The 16,028-nt window shown below is 50.7% G+C and overlaps 4 protein-coding genes across 4 annotated transcripts; all 4 read right to left on the bottom strand.

The window, feature by feature from the left end:
- Positions 1–655: 655 nt before the first annotated feature.
- Positions 656–2,029, bottom strand: CCOS01_10821 (uncharacterized protein; the record flags this gene model as incomplete). Its single annotated transcript, XM_060458975.1, has 1 exon — positions 656–2,029. One exon carries the CDS (start codon positions 2,027–2,029, stop codon positions 656–658), a length of 1,374 nt encoding a protein of 457 aa, XP_060310777.1.
- A 2,234-nt stretch (positions 2,030–4,263) lies between these two features.
- On the bottom strand, positions 4,264–4,659 carry CCOS01_10820 (uncharacterized protein; the record flags this gene model as incomplete). Its single annotated transcript, XM_060458974.1, has 1 exon — positions 4,264–4,659. One exon carries the CDS (start codon positions 4,657–4,659, stop codon positions 4,264–4,266), a length of 396 nt encoding a protein of 131 aa, XP_060310776.1.
- A 1,503-nt stretch (positions 4,660–6,162) lies between these two features.
- Positions 6,163–9,163, bottom strand: CCOS01_10819 (uncharacterized protein; the record flags this gene model as incomplete). The annotated part of the gene is made up of 5 exons (XM_060458973.1): positions 6,163–6,501; positions 6,575–6,921; positions 7,050–7,276; positions 7,338–7,672; positions 7,739–9,163. The coding sequence occupies 5 exons, from the start codon at positions 9,161–9,163 to the stop codon at positions 6,163–6,165; spliced, it is 2,673 nt and encodes an 890-aa protein (XP_060310775.1).
- A 4,384-nt stretch (positions 9,164–13,547) lies between these two features.
- On the bottom strand, positions 13,548–14,046 carry CCOS01_10818 (uncharacterized protein; the record flags this gene model as incomplete). Its single annotated transcript, XM_060458972.1, has 2 exons — positions 13,548–13,741; positions 13,803–14,046. The coding sequence occupies 2 exons, from the start codon at positions 14,044–14,046 to the stop codon at positions 13,548–13,550; spliced, it is 438 nt and encodes a 145-aa protein (XP_060310774.1).
- Between the last annotated feature and the right edge of the window lie 1,982 nt (positions 14,047–16,028).

Genomic DNA, 16,028 nt, shown 5'->3' with positions numbered 1-16,028 from the left:
AGAGTTGTGGAGCTCTTTGCGTGAGACCAGGTCCCGGAATCTTGGTTCAACTAGGCCTGGTACCTGCAGGTGCTCGCTGATACAACGTGTTGACAACTTAGCCTGCATTCCATTGCCGATGTGTCAAACGACACATTTTGCATCACTTCACATACGTTCCCCAGCGAAGGCATACCCGGGCCACAAGCGTGATGCATTTGGCTTGTATCAGTATCTTCCTCTCACTGGAAGTATCTTGCTTTGGTGTTTGGACCAGAGTACTTCATAAGCTCATTTAATGACCCGAAGTTGATGGACCCAGAATCCAAGTCATTACAGCCTAACGATCTAAGGCGATAGCAAACGGGGGTTTTCAAGGAGTCATTGATGGAAGCAACCGATTATTTTCATTAGGGACCTCATCGTTTTCGGAGTATTCCATCTATGAAGGTAAAATCATGTTCAATGAATGTCCTGTTTAATGAGGCTTTGTCGTTTCAAGGTGTCGAAGAAGAACAAAATATGTACAAGAAGGAAAGAAATCTCAGACCTCTATGGCCGTCGAAGCAAACAAACACAATCTCTCCGAGAATCCGCAGCAATACACAACTACTTTGGCCCAACACATATCCTATCTAGGTGCCTTGCGTTCTGCAAAACACTCATCGGCTACCAATTACTGAGGAGATCCTTGCCAAGTTTGATGGATGAGCGAGGGGTGGTTGGTCGCAGGCTCGATCGTCCTCTTGCTGCAGCCAGAGGAAACGGAGACGTTGTTGAATCGATCCGCAACCCAAGCCAGATAATCGACATGCGACGCCTGGAAAGCCTGGTCATGACCGAGCTCGGGATACAGAAGTAGCTCTGCAGGCGACTCGGGGAAAGCCTTGCAAGTTGCATCAAAGTCCTGCTCCATAGTTTCGGCGTAAGTGAGAATATCTTTGGTGCCCTGGACAACCAACATCGGGGCTGCCCACTGATGTACGCCGGCTCCGTTGTAGCGCTCTTGCCAGTCAATGACATCGGGGTGTGTCAGCCAGCTGGTATTCTTGTACAGCTGGGTCTCAGTCAGGCTGCCGTAGATAGTACCGCCGGTCTTGAGACATCCCTGGTTTGATAGAGGAATGCGGCTGGCAACAATGTCGCTAACGTAGTCTTCTATCCGGATCGACTTCAAAAGCTTTGACAGAGACTGGAGGAAGTAGACGGATACCACATCTCCTACGGGGCCTCCGGCCGCGCGGCGGAATGACTCGGGGATGAGTGACAAGGGCCGAAGCGCAGGCGCAACCGAAACGGCACCGATGAATCCACCAGTGGCCTTTCCAGCCTTTGCCTCTCTCTCGTTGGTGCGCCACGCAGTCAAGCCACCCTCGCTGTGTCCAACGACAACCCATTCCTTGGACAACCGCTCACCAAGGGCTTTGCGAGCTGCCTGAAGGCTGTGGCTCACGTCAGCAGCATGGAGTGCGCCTGACTCGTACATGAAGCCCTGGGGAATGTCACTGCCCTGGCCAGCATAGTCAGGTGCGATGACGGCGTAACCTGCCTGGGCGAGGATGAAGGGCGCCTCCCACTCATAGTAGAGTCCTCTATGATTGGTAGGCGCACACTCACGACTGTAGCCCGCAGTTCCGTGGGCCCAGACAATGGTACGGAAGGGCTTGTCTTTGCCCTGGGGGTTCGACCATGGGAGCAGTGCGAACGCGGTAACGGGTAGGGGCTTGCCGTCTATATCTTCGCTCATGTAGAAGAAGCGAGAGAGGGACATGCCAGCGGGGACGGTCCAGATCTTAGCGGCCTGGGTGCCCGTGAGGTCTTGCCATTTTACCAAGTCTCCGACGGCGTAGTCTGAGAGGTTCGATGGGTTGGCGTAGAAGGGATCGACATTGACGTCGACATTGACCCAGTCCTTGGTTTCGATAGCTAGTGAAGAACGGTACGCAGCTTCGCAGATCTCATCGCAATTGGTGCGAAAGTCTTGGGCTTGAGCACCGATTTGAAGCGACGAGATGGCTAACCACCCTAGGGCGAGGGACCGTATAGCCATGTTTATGGAAGGACTTAGTCCGAAAAGAGAGTGGGTATTTGAGGAGAAAAATTGCAGAGATGAAGAGCTCGATGCTTTGGAACTTCGAGAAATTCTAGCGTCTGCGGACTGATCTTTATATTGCCCCAAAGTCATCGTGCCGATGCCGGGGCCGATATCAGATGCCGTAGCCCAGTTCAATGAATGACTATCTAAGCAAGGGTCTGTCCACATTCACCACGACGTTGCGGTTCTGTAAGCGAGATGCTAGGCTCTTGGCAGCATGCAATGGAGAGCCGTTAGGGGCAACGAGGCATACTACTGAATTTTGAACTAAAAATCCCTAGCGGTCCATGATCGATAGTCTTGATGGAATGGGTTCTCTCAATGGTACGGACTACCTTCATATTACTTTTGTGAGACCTAGAGTTTCCCAAGCATCAAGATTTGCATCCGTAGCATAGGATTTCAGCACTACAACACTATCAAACATGAACAAATAGAAAACCAGGAGGCATCATTGAAACATTTCTGTTTCTTTGCAAATAAGAGTTTAAGGTTGTTTCCCTGTCCATATCCAAGAAAAATCAGATGATGAGCCGTAGCTGAAGAAGCATTGGAGCTGTAAGTGACCATCAACTAGCCGAATCCAGCAGGTCAACGCGCCAATAGAACGGCCGCATGATGCTGAGTGGAGAGGGACGCGACTCTATTGACAGTGGCTGTGATATGCTCCGACCGACCGGGCCTAAACAGACCCCGCAAAATTCGAGTCACGGTGGCCGAGGGAACCGGAATGTTTGGATAATAGAGCATTCAGCTATTCAATATCAAATCCCAAGGTCGTTTTCGGTCAGAGAGCAGCATTGAATACTATCCAACTGATATCGACAGCGCCATCATGACATTGACTCAACTGTAAAGCGACCCGCAATGGCAATTGTCAATGGAAGCACGCCATGACACACACCACACAAACTCCAAGTCCCGTCGACATCCAACTATCGCTAAACCCCCTCTTGATTATGCCTCAAGTAAATTGTCATTTTCACATCATTTCCGGGATTCAATATGTCCGAATTCTTCATGAGCTACCTGACATGAGAGTCAAAACAGCCAAAGAATGGAAGACCGGATGACGGAGGAATTGTGAAGGCAGTCATCCTTCGTTCTTCTCCCGGAGAATGACAGAACTCAGCGACTAAGTCTCGCGAAACAGAGTAACACACGTCATCATATGCGAATGATATAGCTTGATGAGTTTGGCTCTCATAGGTAAGTTCATGTCAATTGCCGTTCTCAAATCTTAATGCGGCAAGAGTCTGGATTTGGTAAAGTATTTACTCTTGCGGCCCGTATCTACTAGCTCTCGTTGACTGTGCATCTTCTCTAATCGTTACCAGCTAGTAGTCTGTAGGATCTCCGCCTGAACAAATGTAACTATACTTCCGGGACAAAATAGCCGTCTTTCAGCATCCTCCTACTTGCTGCATTTGGGATGGATTCAACTTACCTCCAGCACTTCCTGTACCACTGACTCCTCGGGCGCTGGATAGAAATAGAAGGAAATACTGAGAGATGGGGAACACGTTGCGGCGGGATAAATTAATCATGAGTAAGACTAAAGTACGTAGGGGAGAAAAATACGGAAACCTGCCACCGGCTAAGAACGAGCAATAGACCAAGCCCTTTTAGAAGATGAAAACTTCCTTCACCAGAGATGAGCTGAGAGTCTTATATTGTTCATAGAGCTACAAGTGACACGACTTTCCTAGCGCGTCGTGACTGGCGCAGAGATGTCAAAAGTCACCAGCCAAACCCCGTGTTATTAGCTTCCTGCGTAAGTTCAGCGTAATATCCACTAGCTATTAGCCTCCCTCCACGGCCCAGCCTGCTCGGTCCAAATCCTTGAGACGAAGCTGAAACAGTCATCTTTACTCAAGTGACTGCACGTAGGCCTGAGCAGCGCTACAGTCAATGTGGTAGGGGCATCACTTGACGCATCGTACTTCCGTCTCACTTAATCATCAAGTGTCAAGATGCCTTTCAAGGACTCAGAGTGTATGAATAGGTAGCTGCTGCTCTGCGTGATAGACTCTCGGAGATATCCCTGATGCCGGGACGCGAATGACCCCCGGCTGAGAAGTCCCAAGAAGATGAACGGTCTTGCGAACTTAATTACACGTATATCCAATGATTCCCCTCAACCCAAAGGGACATGTTGTAGAAACATATTGGCTTAGAATATGTCGTATCTAATTTGCGAAAGAAATCTGGTAAGGTCCGGCACCGCGAGTGAAGTAGCGATTCAAATCGCAGTCCGCTCCAGGAGCGAGAACGAGGCCCATGAAATCATTGTAGCTCTCTTCGATACGAACGCGGATCGACTTGGTGCCTCTGTTCTTGAAGTTGTAAGTGATGTCGTCGTCGCAGTCGCCTTCCGGATCGCAGGAGTCCCTGCTCTTCTGCATCTTGACGGAGATGGTTGTTCCGGCCCAGTCGTAGGTGTTTGTCTGCCCAACTCTTGTCGGCGCCACGCGATATTTGTTGTGCAAGTAGGGTCCGTCACCGCCACCGCCGCGAGGGCACTCCGCTGCGGCGCTGACCATGCCAAGGATGGCGAGGAAAGAGAGGGAGGCAGAGATTTGCATCGTTGTAGAGACTGTGGGGTTTGATCTGTTGGTTTTTGGTATCAGTCTTTGTATCATCGAGGCTTCTTTGGTGATGTACTGACTTGTAAAAGAATGGCAATGTAGTTCTGTTAGAAGCCTACTAATTAGCGTGATGTCGAGCAGCTGATGGAGATAGGTTGTTGACTACCTTACCTTACCAGATTCGAAGGGGCTCACAAGCAGTACAAATACCCAGAGATACTGGTGCATAGTCGTCAATTCTACCGCATATTTCAACGACCTGGATATCACTATAGGACGACGTCCCGGATCAGATTGGCCAGCATCATAGCTTGAAGCTTGTTAGATGGAAACTGACTACTTACTCAACGCTGTGACTACGCCTCGTTTTCGTACGCAGAGCTAGCTCGAAAGGATAAACTCGACAAGCCTCATTCGCTTCAGATACATTGCATTCCTATAATCCCAAGTACATTGGACGTCGCCTTGACCAGTTCGTCTGTTGTCGCGACTTGTCTAGTTAGTCGCACCAACTATCGGCCGAAGGCTTGGCATCATGCCAATGCGCGATTTTGACTTTGTTGTACTATCATCGTGAGATTTAGGTCATCACAGCAATGACTCGTGCCGTAGTCAGCTCGAATTTCTGCTTGAAGCGGACCTGAAGCTCAGGGCCGAAATAAGAAGCGAGGCCCGTCATTGTCCAATTGATCACGTCGTGCACTTACGACAGACTGGTTTCTGAGATGGTCTTCCATCGATATTGAAGACCGTGGCTTTTAGCAGTGAGCCAACGAAGAGGCACAAAAAAGAAACTTCCAAGGACCACATCATGGCTCTGTGGCCTCAAGAGATCTGATGTATTCAAGGTGCCCTAGCGTCATACTTTTGCCTTGAGTCCAAGCACTTTACTGACTTCTTTGGTGAGGGTCAACCAATATAATCGCTCTTACAACCTTACTGCCCTCCCGCAGGCAATGCGCTCTCTGACTCATGTCGGGGATACATACGTGTAGATACGCGGATAGCTCCATATTACGAGGCGCATTTAGCTTTGGCCCGTGAACTCAATCTACCAATGGCTTTCTCATCATCGCAATTGTAGTCTTCTTCAAGGGATCATTTCCGCCAAGTGCCGGCCATCATTGGTCCGAGGCAGCTTCAGTCTGCTCCAGCACTTTCCGCCTGGCATTAAAAGAAGCAAGTATTCGTAAGTTAAATTGCGTTAATTTGCGCCCGGGCATCACGGAATCCATATGATTCGCCAGCCTGACCTCAGGTAAAGACTGGACACTGCGACGTTAAGGGCCATGTCAATTTAAAAATTGGATGTGGGAACTTATTCGCTTCGAGACGCAGTCTATAAATGGGACTAAGCAGCCAAACTTTGGCACAAGTATGTTTCTCTGACCTCAGTTCAGAGGAAGGAAGGGTATTTACTCGCAAGGCTGACAAGATGAACGAGCGCTTTCCGAGAGCACGACTTCATCAGGTCTATTTTCCACCCCCACCAATGAATCATTACTCGATCGCGGGCGCCAAAGTGACGACAGCCCAGTGCACCTGAGACTTCTCATCCTTCAACGGCGTCCAGTGCGTGACGAACCTCTCGTCGCCGCGGAACAACGCGCTCCTTCGAGTCTGTAAACGGACTTCGACGCTGATGGGCGCTCCGGTGCGAAGGGCGTTCCGTACGCGCGTCTTGTAGTCGGACTGGTGGTTGACCATGTTCTGCTTGAGGAACCGGAAGACCTCCTGGCCCGCGACCAGGCCGACGGTGTTGTTCGCCGGGTGCAGCATTTCCAGGACACCTTCAGAGTAGAATTTGATTATGAAGGAGTCGTAGCTGACAATTAGGTACTGGGACGTTCATGTTAGTAAGGGTGGTTCGCTGCTAGAGGATAGCAAGCTCGGTGGGGTGGGAGTAACTCACTTTTGAATAAGCAGTGTAAAATTCCTTCATCTGTGCGCTCAAGTCGCGTCCTTCTAGCTTGTGCAACAACTTGCTCTCCATGCCCGGATCGGCGGCGATCCCGTTGGGTACATGGTCATCGCTGACCTTCATCCCCAGGGCTTTCAGGAATGCTTTTCGAGCCGAAGGTTGAGAACCTGCGCGATGTAAAGGTGCCGGCGGTACCTTGGTATCCTGGGTTTGAACGTCGTCATTGGTAGATGTCGACAGAACTCTCATCACGTCTGCGTTGCTATGAATAGTCGTTGAGCAATTAATCTGGCCGCCGATGAAGAATGCCAGTTTGCCGGCTTCGTTGTAGAGTGGGGCTGTGTAGGAGGATCAGGTTAGCCTTAAGAAAACTTGACTTGAGGATGTATGTGTGCGCATTCGAGTGCCTGTAGCACGACCCTAGGGTAGGATTGCCGCATTCTCAGCCAAGTTTATATTTACTTACCGACATAGAGCAAGTTCCAGAAAGGATCTCCGTTCTTCTTGTAGTTCAGTATGAGTTCAACAGACTCCTTTCGCTCGTCGATCGCGTTCTTTAATCGTCGGACAGGAACGCGATCGGTATGCGCACCCTGGAGGAATCTACAGTTTCGCGGAATGATTTCGGGTCTAGTATAACCAGTGACTTTGATGAATCCATCTGAAGCAAAGACAATTGGGTTATCTGCAAGACTTTACTCAGGAGTTAGCATGCGCACGAGACAAAGAGAGTCATGGGAAGGCGTCTAATTACCCAGGATTCGTCAAGCAGAAGCAATCGCCGAGTCCTTGATAGCTATGTCGGTTGGTAGCTAAGGCTCTCGTTGCGCTCAGTGCCATCTGGTAGCGCACAAATCGAGGATAGATATCTAGGAAGACATCCTGTTCAACACTCTCTTGAAGATCCGTAAACAGTGTTTCCATGGACGGAAGCGTCTTCGTAACCAACGACTTCATGTCGCCATGAACGGACTTTCTCAGTTCCCCATTGACGTTGATCTGCTTTGACGAGTCGTCGGCAAGGAAGTCCTTATGGATGCTCGTCATAATCCCTGCTAGGTCATTGAGAACTGTTTGGTATTGCTCGACCTATAGTGCGAAGGTGCCGTTAGTGACGATGCTTTGAGATACTGCACTGATGTATTAGCCTCTCACCTTTTTGAGGAATTCAACACTTTCGCTGCAGAATCGAGCTTCGCTAAACTTCAGCAGTTGGTGCACAGTCGTCGGGTTATGCAAGACGACCTGAAAAATACCAGGTCCGAAGAAATCAACAGTACGGTTCGACGACCCGTTGCTCGTTACGCTATGCTTCGAAATAGATTGTCTCGAAATCGAAATAGAATCATCGCTCATTGCCCTCCGTGCCGCCGTCGGCGGTCGATAATCTGACGTCAGGGTCGAGCCCCCGAGGCCATTCTTCACGCTGTAGTCTAGTGCCTCCTCTTCCATGTCGGAGTACTGCTGCTTATTGTACGTCTGCCTTCGAGCGGCGCGCGATGTCTGATGCGGGCGTCTCTGGCTGATTGGTGGAGGCTCGGCGTCGAGGTACAAGCGATGATGATCAAGCACCGGCGTCCTGAGCTCTCTCTTGTGTGCGGCGAGGGCTTCGGCTGCTCGAGATCGGGGAGGCGGCTGCGATGATTGACGCGACGAGGTTCTTGAGGTGGTCGGTCGGCCGCGAGTCTGGCGACTTTGCGCCGCCGGCGGGCGGGAATCTTCCGTAGGTGCGTGGATGGCAGTGACGGGGGTCGTTGCTATGCTTCGGTGCCCATGGCGTGTCTCATTGCGGTAGTCGTGGTATCCGTGGTCTTCTTCCTCGTCGACGGGGTCTTGATGCTGGTCCTCTTCCTCCTCAGAGTCGTCGTAGATGATCCTGCGTGGTCGTCGACCTCCTATCGGGGGAGGTGTTGCTGATCGGACAGCGCTGGAGGATCGCACCATGCTCTGGTGGGAGAGCTCCTCTTCTTCTGCGACTTGTGCCAAGAGTCTCTTTGCGGCCTCGATCTCCTCGGCGCGCGGGGGTCGCTGCGGCGTATTGTAATCGTGTCGCTTGAGCACTCGTTCGGGGCTGCCAATGCTAGCTTGATCGGGACGAGAAGACTGGCGTGGAGGCACAGCTACTGTGTCCCTGTCAGACTTTGTGTAAAGCCGCCGTGGTGGTGAGTAATCCCGGGATACGATGTCTGTCCGAGATAGAGGACGGGAAGGGCGACTGAGTTCCGTGCTGTCTCTCGCTGAATGAGATTTCCCATTTGCCCCCGTTGTCCCATTTCTTTCTTGTCTTCCTAAGGCCGTATCCCGTAGTCCATCGGAGTCCTTTCCGGTTCCTCCTAGCATCAGACTAGACTCCGAAAGAGACCGCCGGAACTGAGGTCGCGAATGTTCTTCATCACTGTCTTCAGACTCTTGGCCAATGGTAATGCGCGCCGTCTCGATGGCCGTGGTGTCTACCCGTGGTAGGACCCGCGTAAAGAGCTCGTCGTCGATGGGCCCTGTGGGAACTGACTTTGCAGCGTTTCCGTTCCCGGTGCGAGAATAAGGCGGACCGTCATGATCGACGTCATAGCCAGGCGCCATGGCTTAGTGAAAGACTGCTCTATGGCGCAAAAATAAGAACGTCGCTTAATCAAAGGAGGACAATACTTTCTTCGCTAGTAGCGAGAGCGAAACCTTGCTTGTTCGGATGGCACGCGAATGTCTCAACTTGCCGCCATGTGAGTGGACGTTTTCAGAAAAAGAAGGAAAAAGAAAAGACTTTCCAGAGAGGAACACAAAGAGGGCGTCTGGCGTTTTCTTGAACCAGCTCCAACTTGCCACGGAACCAACCCGCCAGGCGCAACCCAGGCCCCGGCAACAATTTGATATCTCCATCCTACCATGCACGCTCGAGCAGTCTCGTCCCAAACCACATTTCCGGCACTTGGCGTCAAGCAGGGGAATGCTCGCCAGGGCGAGAGGGGTTGGACCCATTGAAACCTGTTTTCGCCCTCCTCGAACTACTATGGCAGAGGAGCCTTGGTGATAGCGAATGGCTGAATTGAGCGCAAGATTGGACGACAGGGCAGAAATCCGTGGTCCAGGTACCTCGTTAGCTTGTGCTTGGACCGCGACTTGGTGGGTGTTTAGCTGGGTGTTGCTTGCAAAACAGGGTGACATTTGTCTCCGGAACCTAGTCCCGTCCCCGATTTTCGAGTCCGGCTGCTCTAGTATCGAGACGTTTTTGCATGAAGAAAAAAACTCCTGTTGAACGTGGTATCCCCACCATCCGAGGCTGTGTTTCCTGCTCAGGGTTCGGTGCTCCCTTTGCGCTAATTATCAGGCCGTTCTTGAGGCCTGGATGTCGTCCTTCTTCCCCAGCCCAACGGGGCGTCGGCATCGTTGCTGACAACTCGACGGTTGAGTCCCTTCATGTCAGGAACCCGGAGATTGTGGGGTTCGTCGGAGATGGGCGTCAACGTGCACATCACCTCGTGTTGTTGAACAGGGATTAGGAGATCACCGATACCCGAGGTGGAAACCTGTCATCGATAGCCGGTTCAACTCCTATCAACACGAAAACTAGGCTTGCTAGCAGACAATAAATGTGACCAGATCACGCCAGGTTCAACGGCGCTTGGCATTGTTACAGTATCGACAATGTAGATCTGCGTGATTCGCGATTTGCCAAAGTTTGTGTTGCGATTGTTACGTCCCGAGCATCTCAGAGCATGTTTGCTGCGACCGTACGTAGGATCGCCGATCTAGTCTTGGTCTCCAACTCGCAAACAATTCAATCCGGATCAATCAGGGTGTCCGCCAAGAGACTTTCTCTGTAAATTCTATGCACGGCAACATTTCGATCCACCTGCGTAGAGATGAAGCATGTTTGCTCCGTATGATGGCGTTCTGGGACGGTTATTTTGCTCGGGTACCGGGAATGACGTGCCATTCGGCTTCTCTTGTGTCAATACCAGCCTTCGTTTATACCTCCAGAGTTGCCTACCGCGGTGGTTGTCGCGATATCTGCTGCAATCTCAATCATCCGCCAGAGCCCGAGCGCCCTCTCCCTCTCAGGCTCTCCGCCAGATGGCCGTGAGATGAATGGTGACGCGGAGGATGCGATGTAACCCTGCACACATGGATGTGGCCCTGTGGCCAGACCATCGAGTACTACATGACGACACGATGATGGGGCTCGAGCGTTGAAGAATTGTTTGTTGGCTAGCGAAGATTCGGGCTGGTAAACATTTCCGTCCCGCAGCGCCCAAGCTTGCTAGCTTCCTCTCCGGGCTAGTTGAAAACCCTCTTGTTTTGGCACACTCAAGAATCAAAAGATGATGTGGAAGTTTGACTCGACGGAGCAGGATCCGGCCAGCGTTTTCCTTCTTCAACATGTGCCCTATCCCAGCACTGGAGTCCCTGGATTTCTGGGATCAGACCTCGGTCCGACTCATACAAACTTGCAACTCGGTAGGGATGGGTTCGTCTCAATTTAGTTGATCGGGGCGTGCGCAATATCAGTCACGGAAAGTGGGAAGATTGACCAATAACATGAGCTTGGAAATGGAGCTTGGGTCCAGTCTTCATGCCCAAGTGAAAATTCCCGTAAAGTGACAGCGGCGACCAGGAAGGTCAATGCAACCTTCCCGGCGCTTGTGTGACAGAGCAAGAGAATAAGCATCTATCCACGATCGATCTAGAAAGTGAGAAGTGACCACCCGTTTTGGGGACAAAGGAAGGATTACAATGACTTTTCGCGGGAATTTACCCCAAGTCAGCGAGGAGCACTCAAGGTAGACGCATTGTTTCATTCACCCGATGCGATCGAGTCCTCTTGATTTAGAAATTATGGTGGTAGACTACCTCGTCTGGGATGGAGAATCGCCACGAAATGCCTTATCGAAATTTCATAATGGTTTCTCAGCCTGCTACAGCCGTTCAAGAGTCCTGTGTATATGTGGCCTCCACAAGACACTGCCAACCTAGAATGTTAGAGGAGGCTTCCTGCTATTCGCACTTACTTTCCCCGATCCGGTGATGCATGTTGGTGAAGTCGTTTCAGGCCACAGTGCTCCCAACGTTACGGTTGTGTTATTTGACATGACCGCTGACACAGAGGATTGAACAGACACCTTGACGGGGTAATTCAACTCCGAAGACCAGCACTATCTTTCGCTGACTTTTTAGCATGTAACTCCAGCCTGCGTGATCGGAATACGAGTTATGACCCTACCTCGGCCGATCAATGTTAGCATGCTATCTGGCCCTGAACCCTCTCTAACCTTTCAATGAGGGTAGAGAGAGTACGAAGCCAATCACAGGTTCGACGACGTTCATGTAGCATAGACCTTGTTATCTGATGAAAAGACAGAAAGTAAAGCCCTCGAGTGCCCAGCGCTTTGACCTTGGATTCGAAAGACCAGGCTAGTCGACATGTGATATCATATCTGTGTGAAGGACTATGCCATGCGCCGGACGACCATCTGGTGCAAGACTGGGACATCCCGACTGGAAAGCATAAAGCAGTATATTTGTTGATTTTCAGGTCTTTCCCGTCTGTCTGCTCTTGAACCGGCAATCTCGAATTCACAATGGGATTGTATCGGTATTTGTTAACACGCGTATCCGATACAGCCAAAACCATGCTACCTTTCTATCCTCTGTGCAAATGAGACGCGCAGAGACCGCGAACGAGCATTTGCGGTCACTTCCTTGCACTGGTTAGGAAGAACGAATAAGTACTTGTCTCTTAGAATTATAGCAGTCGCCTTAATCATCAATAGCATTTCGATAAGTGAGGAGTCAAGGGAAACGATCAGGTGTCCAGGAAACCAATCAACCTACCTCACCTTAGTTGAGACATCGTGACTGGGGTCGAAGACTAATTCAAACGAAGAAGCGTGGTTCCGAATTCATGGGAGCAAAAATTTGTAACGATATCGTAGAGTCCAGGCAATGACTGCTGCGCCACTGGCGAGTGTGTGTAAACCGATGACATCTTCTAAATATTTATCCCCCGATCTCCATGGCTCAAAGATAGTTTGGTAGTGAAACGATCATCGATCAATTACAGAGATTCCTCGACAATGTTGATCCCCGTGATTTTGAAAGGTACGGCCCATAGGTTGGTGAGGGCAATGCAACCTAGTGTGGGAGCACACAATGTTTGTTATCAAGAGACCTTATTAAGAGCTGCCACAGATACGCGCTACTTTCTTAAGCTCTATATATCGTGCTCTTCGAGAAGAAAAAATCGGCCATTTAGACAGCAGATGATCAGACCGCCAGAGATACCGAATTGCCTATCCTTCATGTGAATCTGGTCATGCTCGCGGCCACTAAGATTAGTGAACCTGCAAGTGCCCACAACCTAGTACAATGGAAAGAAGGACCCGGTGATTCAGTACCACTACATCGCTGCTCATGACCCTCGTACTTACATGTATGATGAGAAGGCGTCTTCGCTCTCCAGTAAAGCTGCACTCGATGTGTACCTAGCGTGGGAGTGTTGCAATCGTTATGCGAGAATCAGTGGCTGGTAGCTCAGACATCATGTTCACGTTCAAATCGACATGTGTCAAAAATCGTGAGCCGAGGTCTTCAGTGGGGTGGGCTTCAGCGGCTACAGGGCTTGCAAGGCATCAGTGCGGTGCTGCGGGTACCTTCTCAATTCCAGCTCTACTCTGTCCCCCCAGATGTTGCTATCTGCGCAGGTTGCAATAGTACGGGCTGGAGCTCCGAGCCTGAGAACAGGCGGGTTCTTAGTAACAGAGTCACATGATAGGTAATCTCGAATGTATTTGTAATAATGGCCAACTTGGCCTTGGATGTGCGTAAATGTCAAGTTTCTACCAATATATAGCCCAGCTCAGACGTGATCGACTCTGGGCAATAAACCCTCCTACAGGCATGAAAAGTGGAAATCAAAGTCCAACGCCATTTATATGCAATGAGATGCTCTCGTGATCGTGATCAATCGAACTTACTGTTGGCTGCCAACGTAAGTCTCACTGGTCGTGTCACCGACAATGACGGTGACGTTGTAGTTGGATAGGGTCGAGGACGAGGAGGCGCCGTACAAGCTATACAGGCCAGCTGAGACAACGTACTTGCCAGCTGCGAGACCAGCAGGGATCGTGACCGTTTCGGTGATGTTGTCGAGAACATTGGACTTTTCTATATCGTGTGTTAGGGAACGGCGGCAAAGTTCCAGCGTAGCTGTCTCGAGAAAACATACCAGGTCCGAGGTAAAATGAGCCCAAGACGTTCTGGCCGAGAGTTCCGGGGTAGGCGGAGGCCTCGGGGGCAATTCCAAAGGCAATCGCGATATCCGCCACAGTCTGGATGTAGTTCTCAGTCTCGATAATAGCCTGGACCTCATCACCGGCCTTGACGGTCTCGGGGAAGGCGATGCCGTAGATGCGAGCGTTGGCCATGGCGAAGAGGCCGGCGGCGGCAGCGAGAGAAGCGCGGAACTGCATCTTGAGAAATTGGGTAGATGTTTGTATTAAGTTTAGTTGATTAGATCGTACAGGGTAGCTGCGATGTTTGGATATATCGGAAGTAAAGTTGCTTAGAGTATGTCTGACTGTAGGGAGAAGGGAATGAAGTAGGCGAGAAGGGGTTTGTCTGATGTTTTTAAGCATTTCCATCACAAACGTCAAATGAACGTTGCCAGAGACCCTTGTCGTCTGTACTCCCATGTCTATTTTCGTACGAGGCGACGTCAGGATCCCCAAAGAATATCTCCGTAGGCGAAAGTCGCCTGGGCATGACATCGTTGGGCGGTCCCGGGTCACCCGTGCCAGCCGAATGCACGGCTCCGACTCAAGCGGGTGGCGCTGCGGCTCGTGTCGCCATCGAAGCAATGTCTTAGAGCATGCTCGATGGCACGGGTAATCGGACTGGGCAGTTGGGCCTAGTGCATGATGTGAGCAGTAAGGTAGTACTCAGTACTCTAGAAATGTTCCTATTCGGTCTATTCTTGGTAGTCACCGCCGTTTCCACGGCGTCCGCCGCGACCAACAAGTCACTATATTTGCCTCGAAGTGCGAGGAGGAGGTAACTTGCCGGGGCGTCGGGTGCCGGGAAATTCTGGGGAGAATGCCATAATCGGGGAAAGGGGGTGGGCCACAGGGCGAAGCTGCAGGACACTAATCAAACTTTGGCCAAGTGCTCGACGCTGATCGGGTCGATCTTTATAAATAAAAACAACATTGGTGAATTGGAGGATGACAAAAGCTCGTATATCTCTTGCAAGGAGCCGTACCAGAGATGATGGCATTGGTCCGTTTGAGGCACTGCGCAGTAGTATTAGGGAGTTCGCTTTTCTTCGCCTCGGCTCGCTGCAAGTAAACGAGCCCACAAGATGACGAGAACGACGAGAACCGCCGGACTTGGCTTCTCTTATGTCTATCACGGTAACGTTTCAGCGGCAGCGAGCACCCTCACACGTCAGATGGTCCTGCTAAGAGTGTCTCCAGTTTGGACGGCGTGGGCGGGAAGCATGGCGCAATAGAACACGAGCAACAGGGCCGGGGAACCCAGCTAGAGAGAGATGCGCGCGCCACTTTAGGGGTCCAATTGCCTAAAGTGTGCGCTTGCTTCCAGCGGAAAACAATCGATCTCTGGCCCAGCTTGCTTGTTTGTGATTGAGTCTTCTTCAATGGAGCTGACATGTCGGTTCAATCTGACTTCATTCACATTGTCCTACATCATTGTGCATTCATCGAATACATTTTACACGTTGTCTACGGGTAGCTTTAGTAAATCACGTCTCTTGAACACAGCTCGGACAGGCGCGACAAGCACACTTTGCGGCATGAGTCAAGGAAACAGAAGACCGTTGCATTCACACAAACGTGTGTGTAATCTTGTAATCGGCGCAAAGAAGTAGCCACGAAATGGTCGTAAAAAAGGCAAAAAATATTGTCGTCACCCACAGGATTCGAACCTGCGCGACCGAAGCCACTGGCTATCAACTCTCCGGGATAGGGATCCCAAACTAGCAGGCCAGCCCATTAACCACTCTGGCAAGGTGACTAACTGATTGCTGAAATCTCGACCTCTTTAGTGGATCATAAACTATCCACGTGAAGCTGCCTGCGAAAAGAGATCCACCACAAGCCCCTATGCAAGGGATATCCGTTAAAAAAAGGCGACGTATGCATAAAGGTGGGTGACGCCTCATGCATGCTGTACTAAATCGGATGGCAGTCAAACATGCAACAGATACATTAAATCTCCAGGCAGCACATGTTCTGTTAAGGAAGACATATCGGGCTAAGTAACTTAATCACACCTGGCCTTTCCCAAAACTGAGGAGTACAATATGTTCACCACGATTGGTACCATTCTTTTGAGTTGTCCGTCCACTTGACCATCGATCTCTAGATTGTAGATCTCGTGGTTGAAGCACCGCTATTTGCTATTGCTTGAGACCAAGTCGCAATGGGGGCATTTG

The sequence above is a fragment of the Colletotrichum costaricense genome, assembly GCF_030867565.1.
Source record: "Colletotrichum costaricense strain IMI 309622 chromosome Unknown Scaffold_11.1, whole genome shotgun sequence".
NCBI classification, from domain to species: Eukaryota; Fungi; Ascomycota; class Sordariomycetes; order Glomerellales; family Glomerellaceae; genus Colletotrichum; species Colletotrichum costaricense.
The sequence above is the reverse complement of the archived record's forward strand: the minus strand, read 5'-3'. Positions and strand labels throughout refer to the sequence as shown.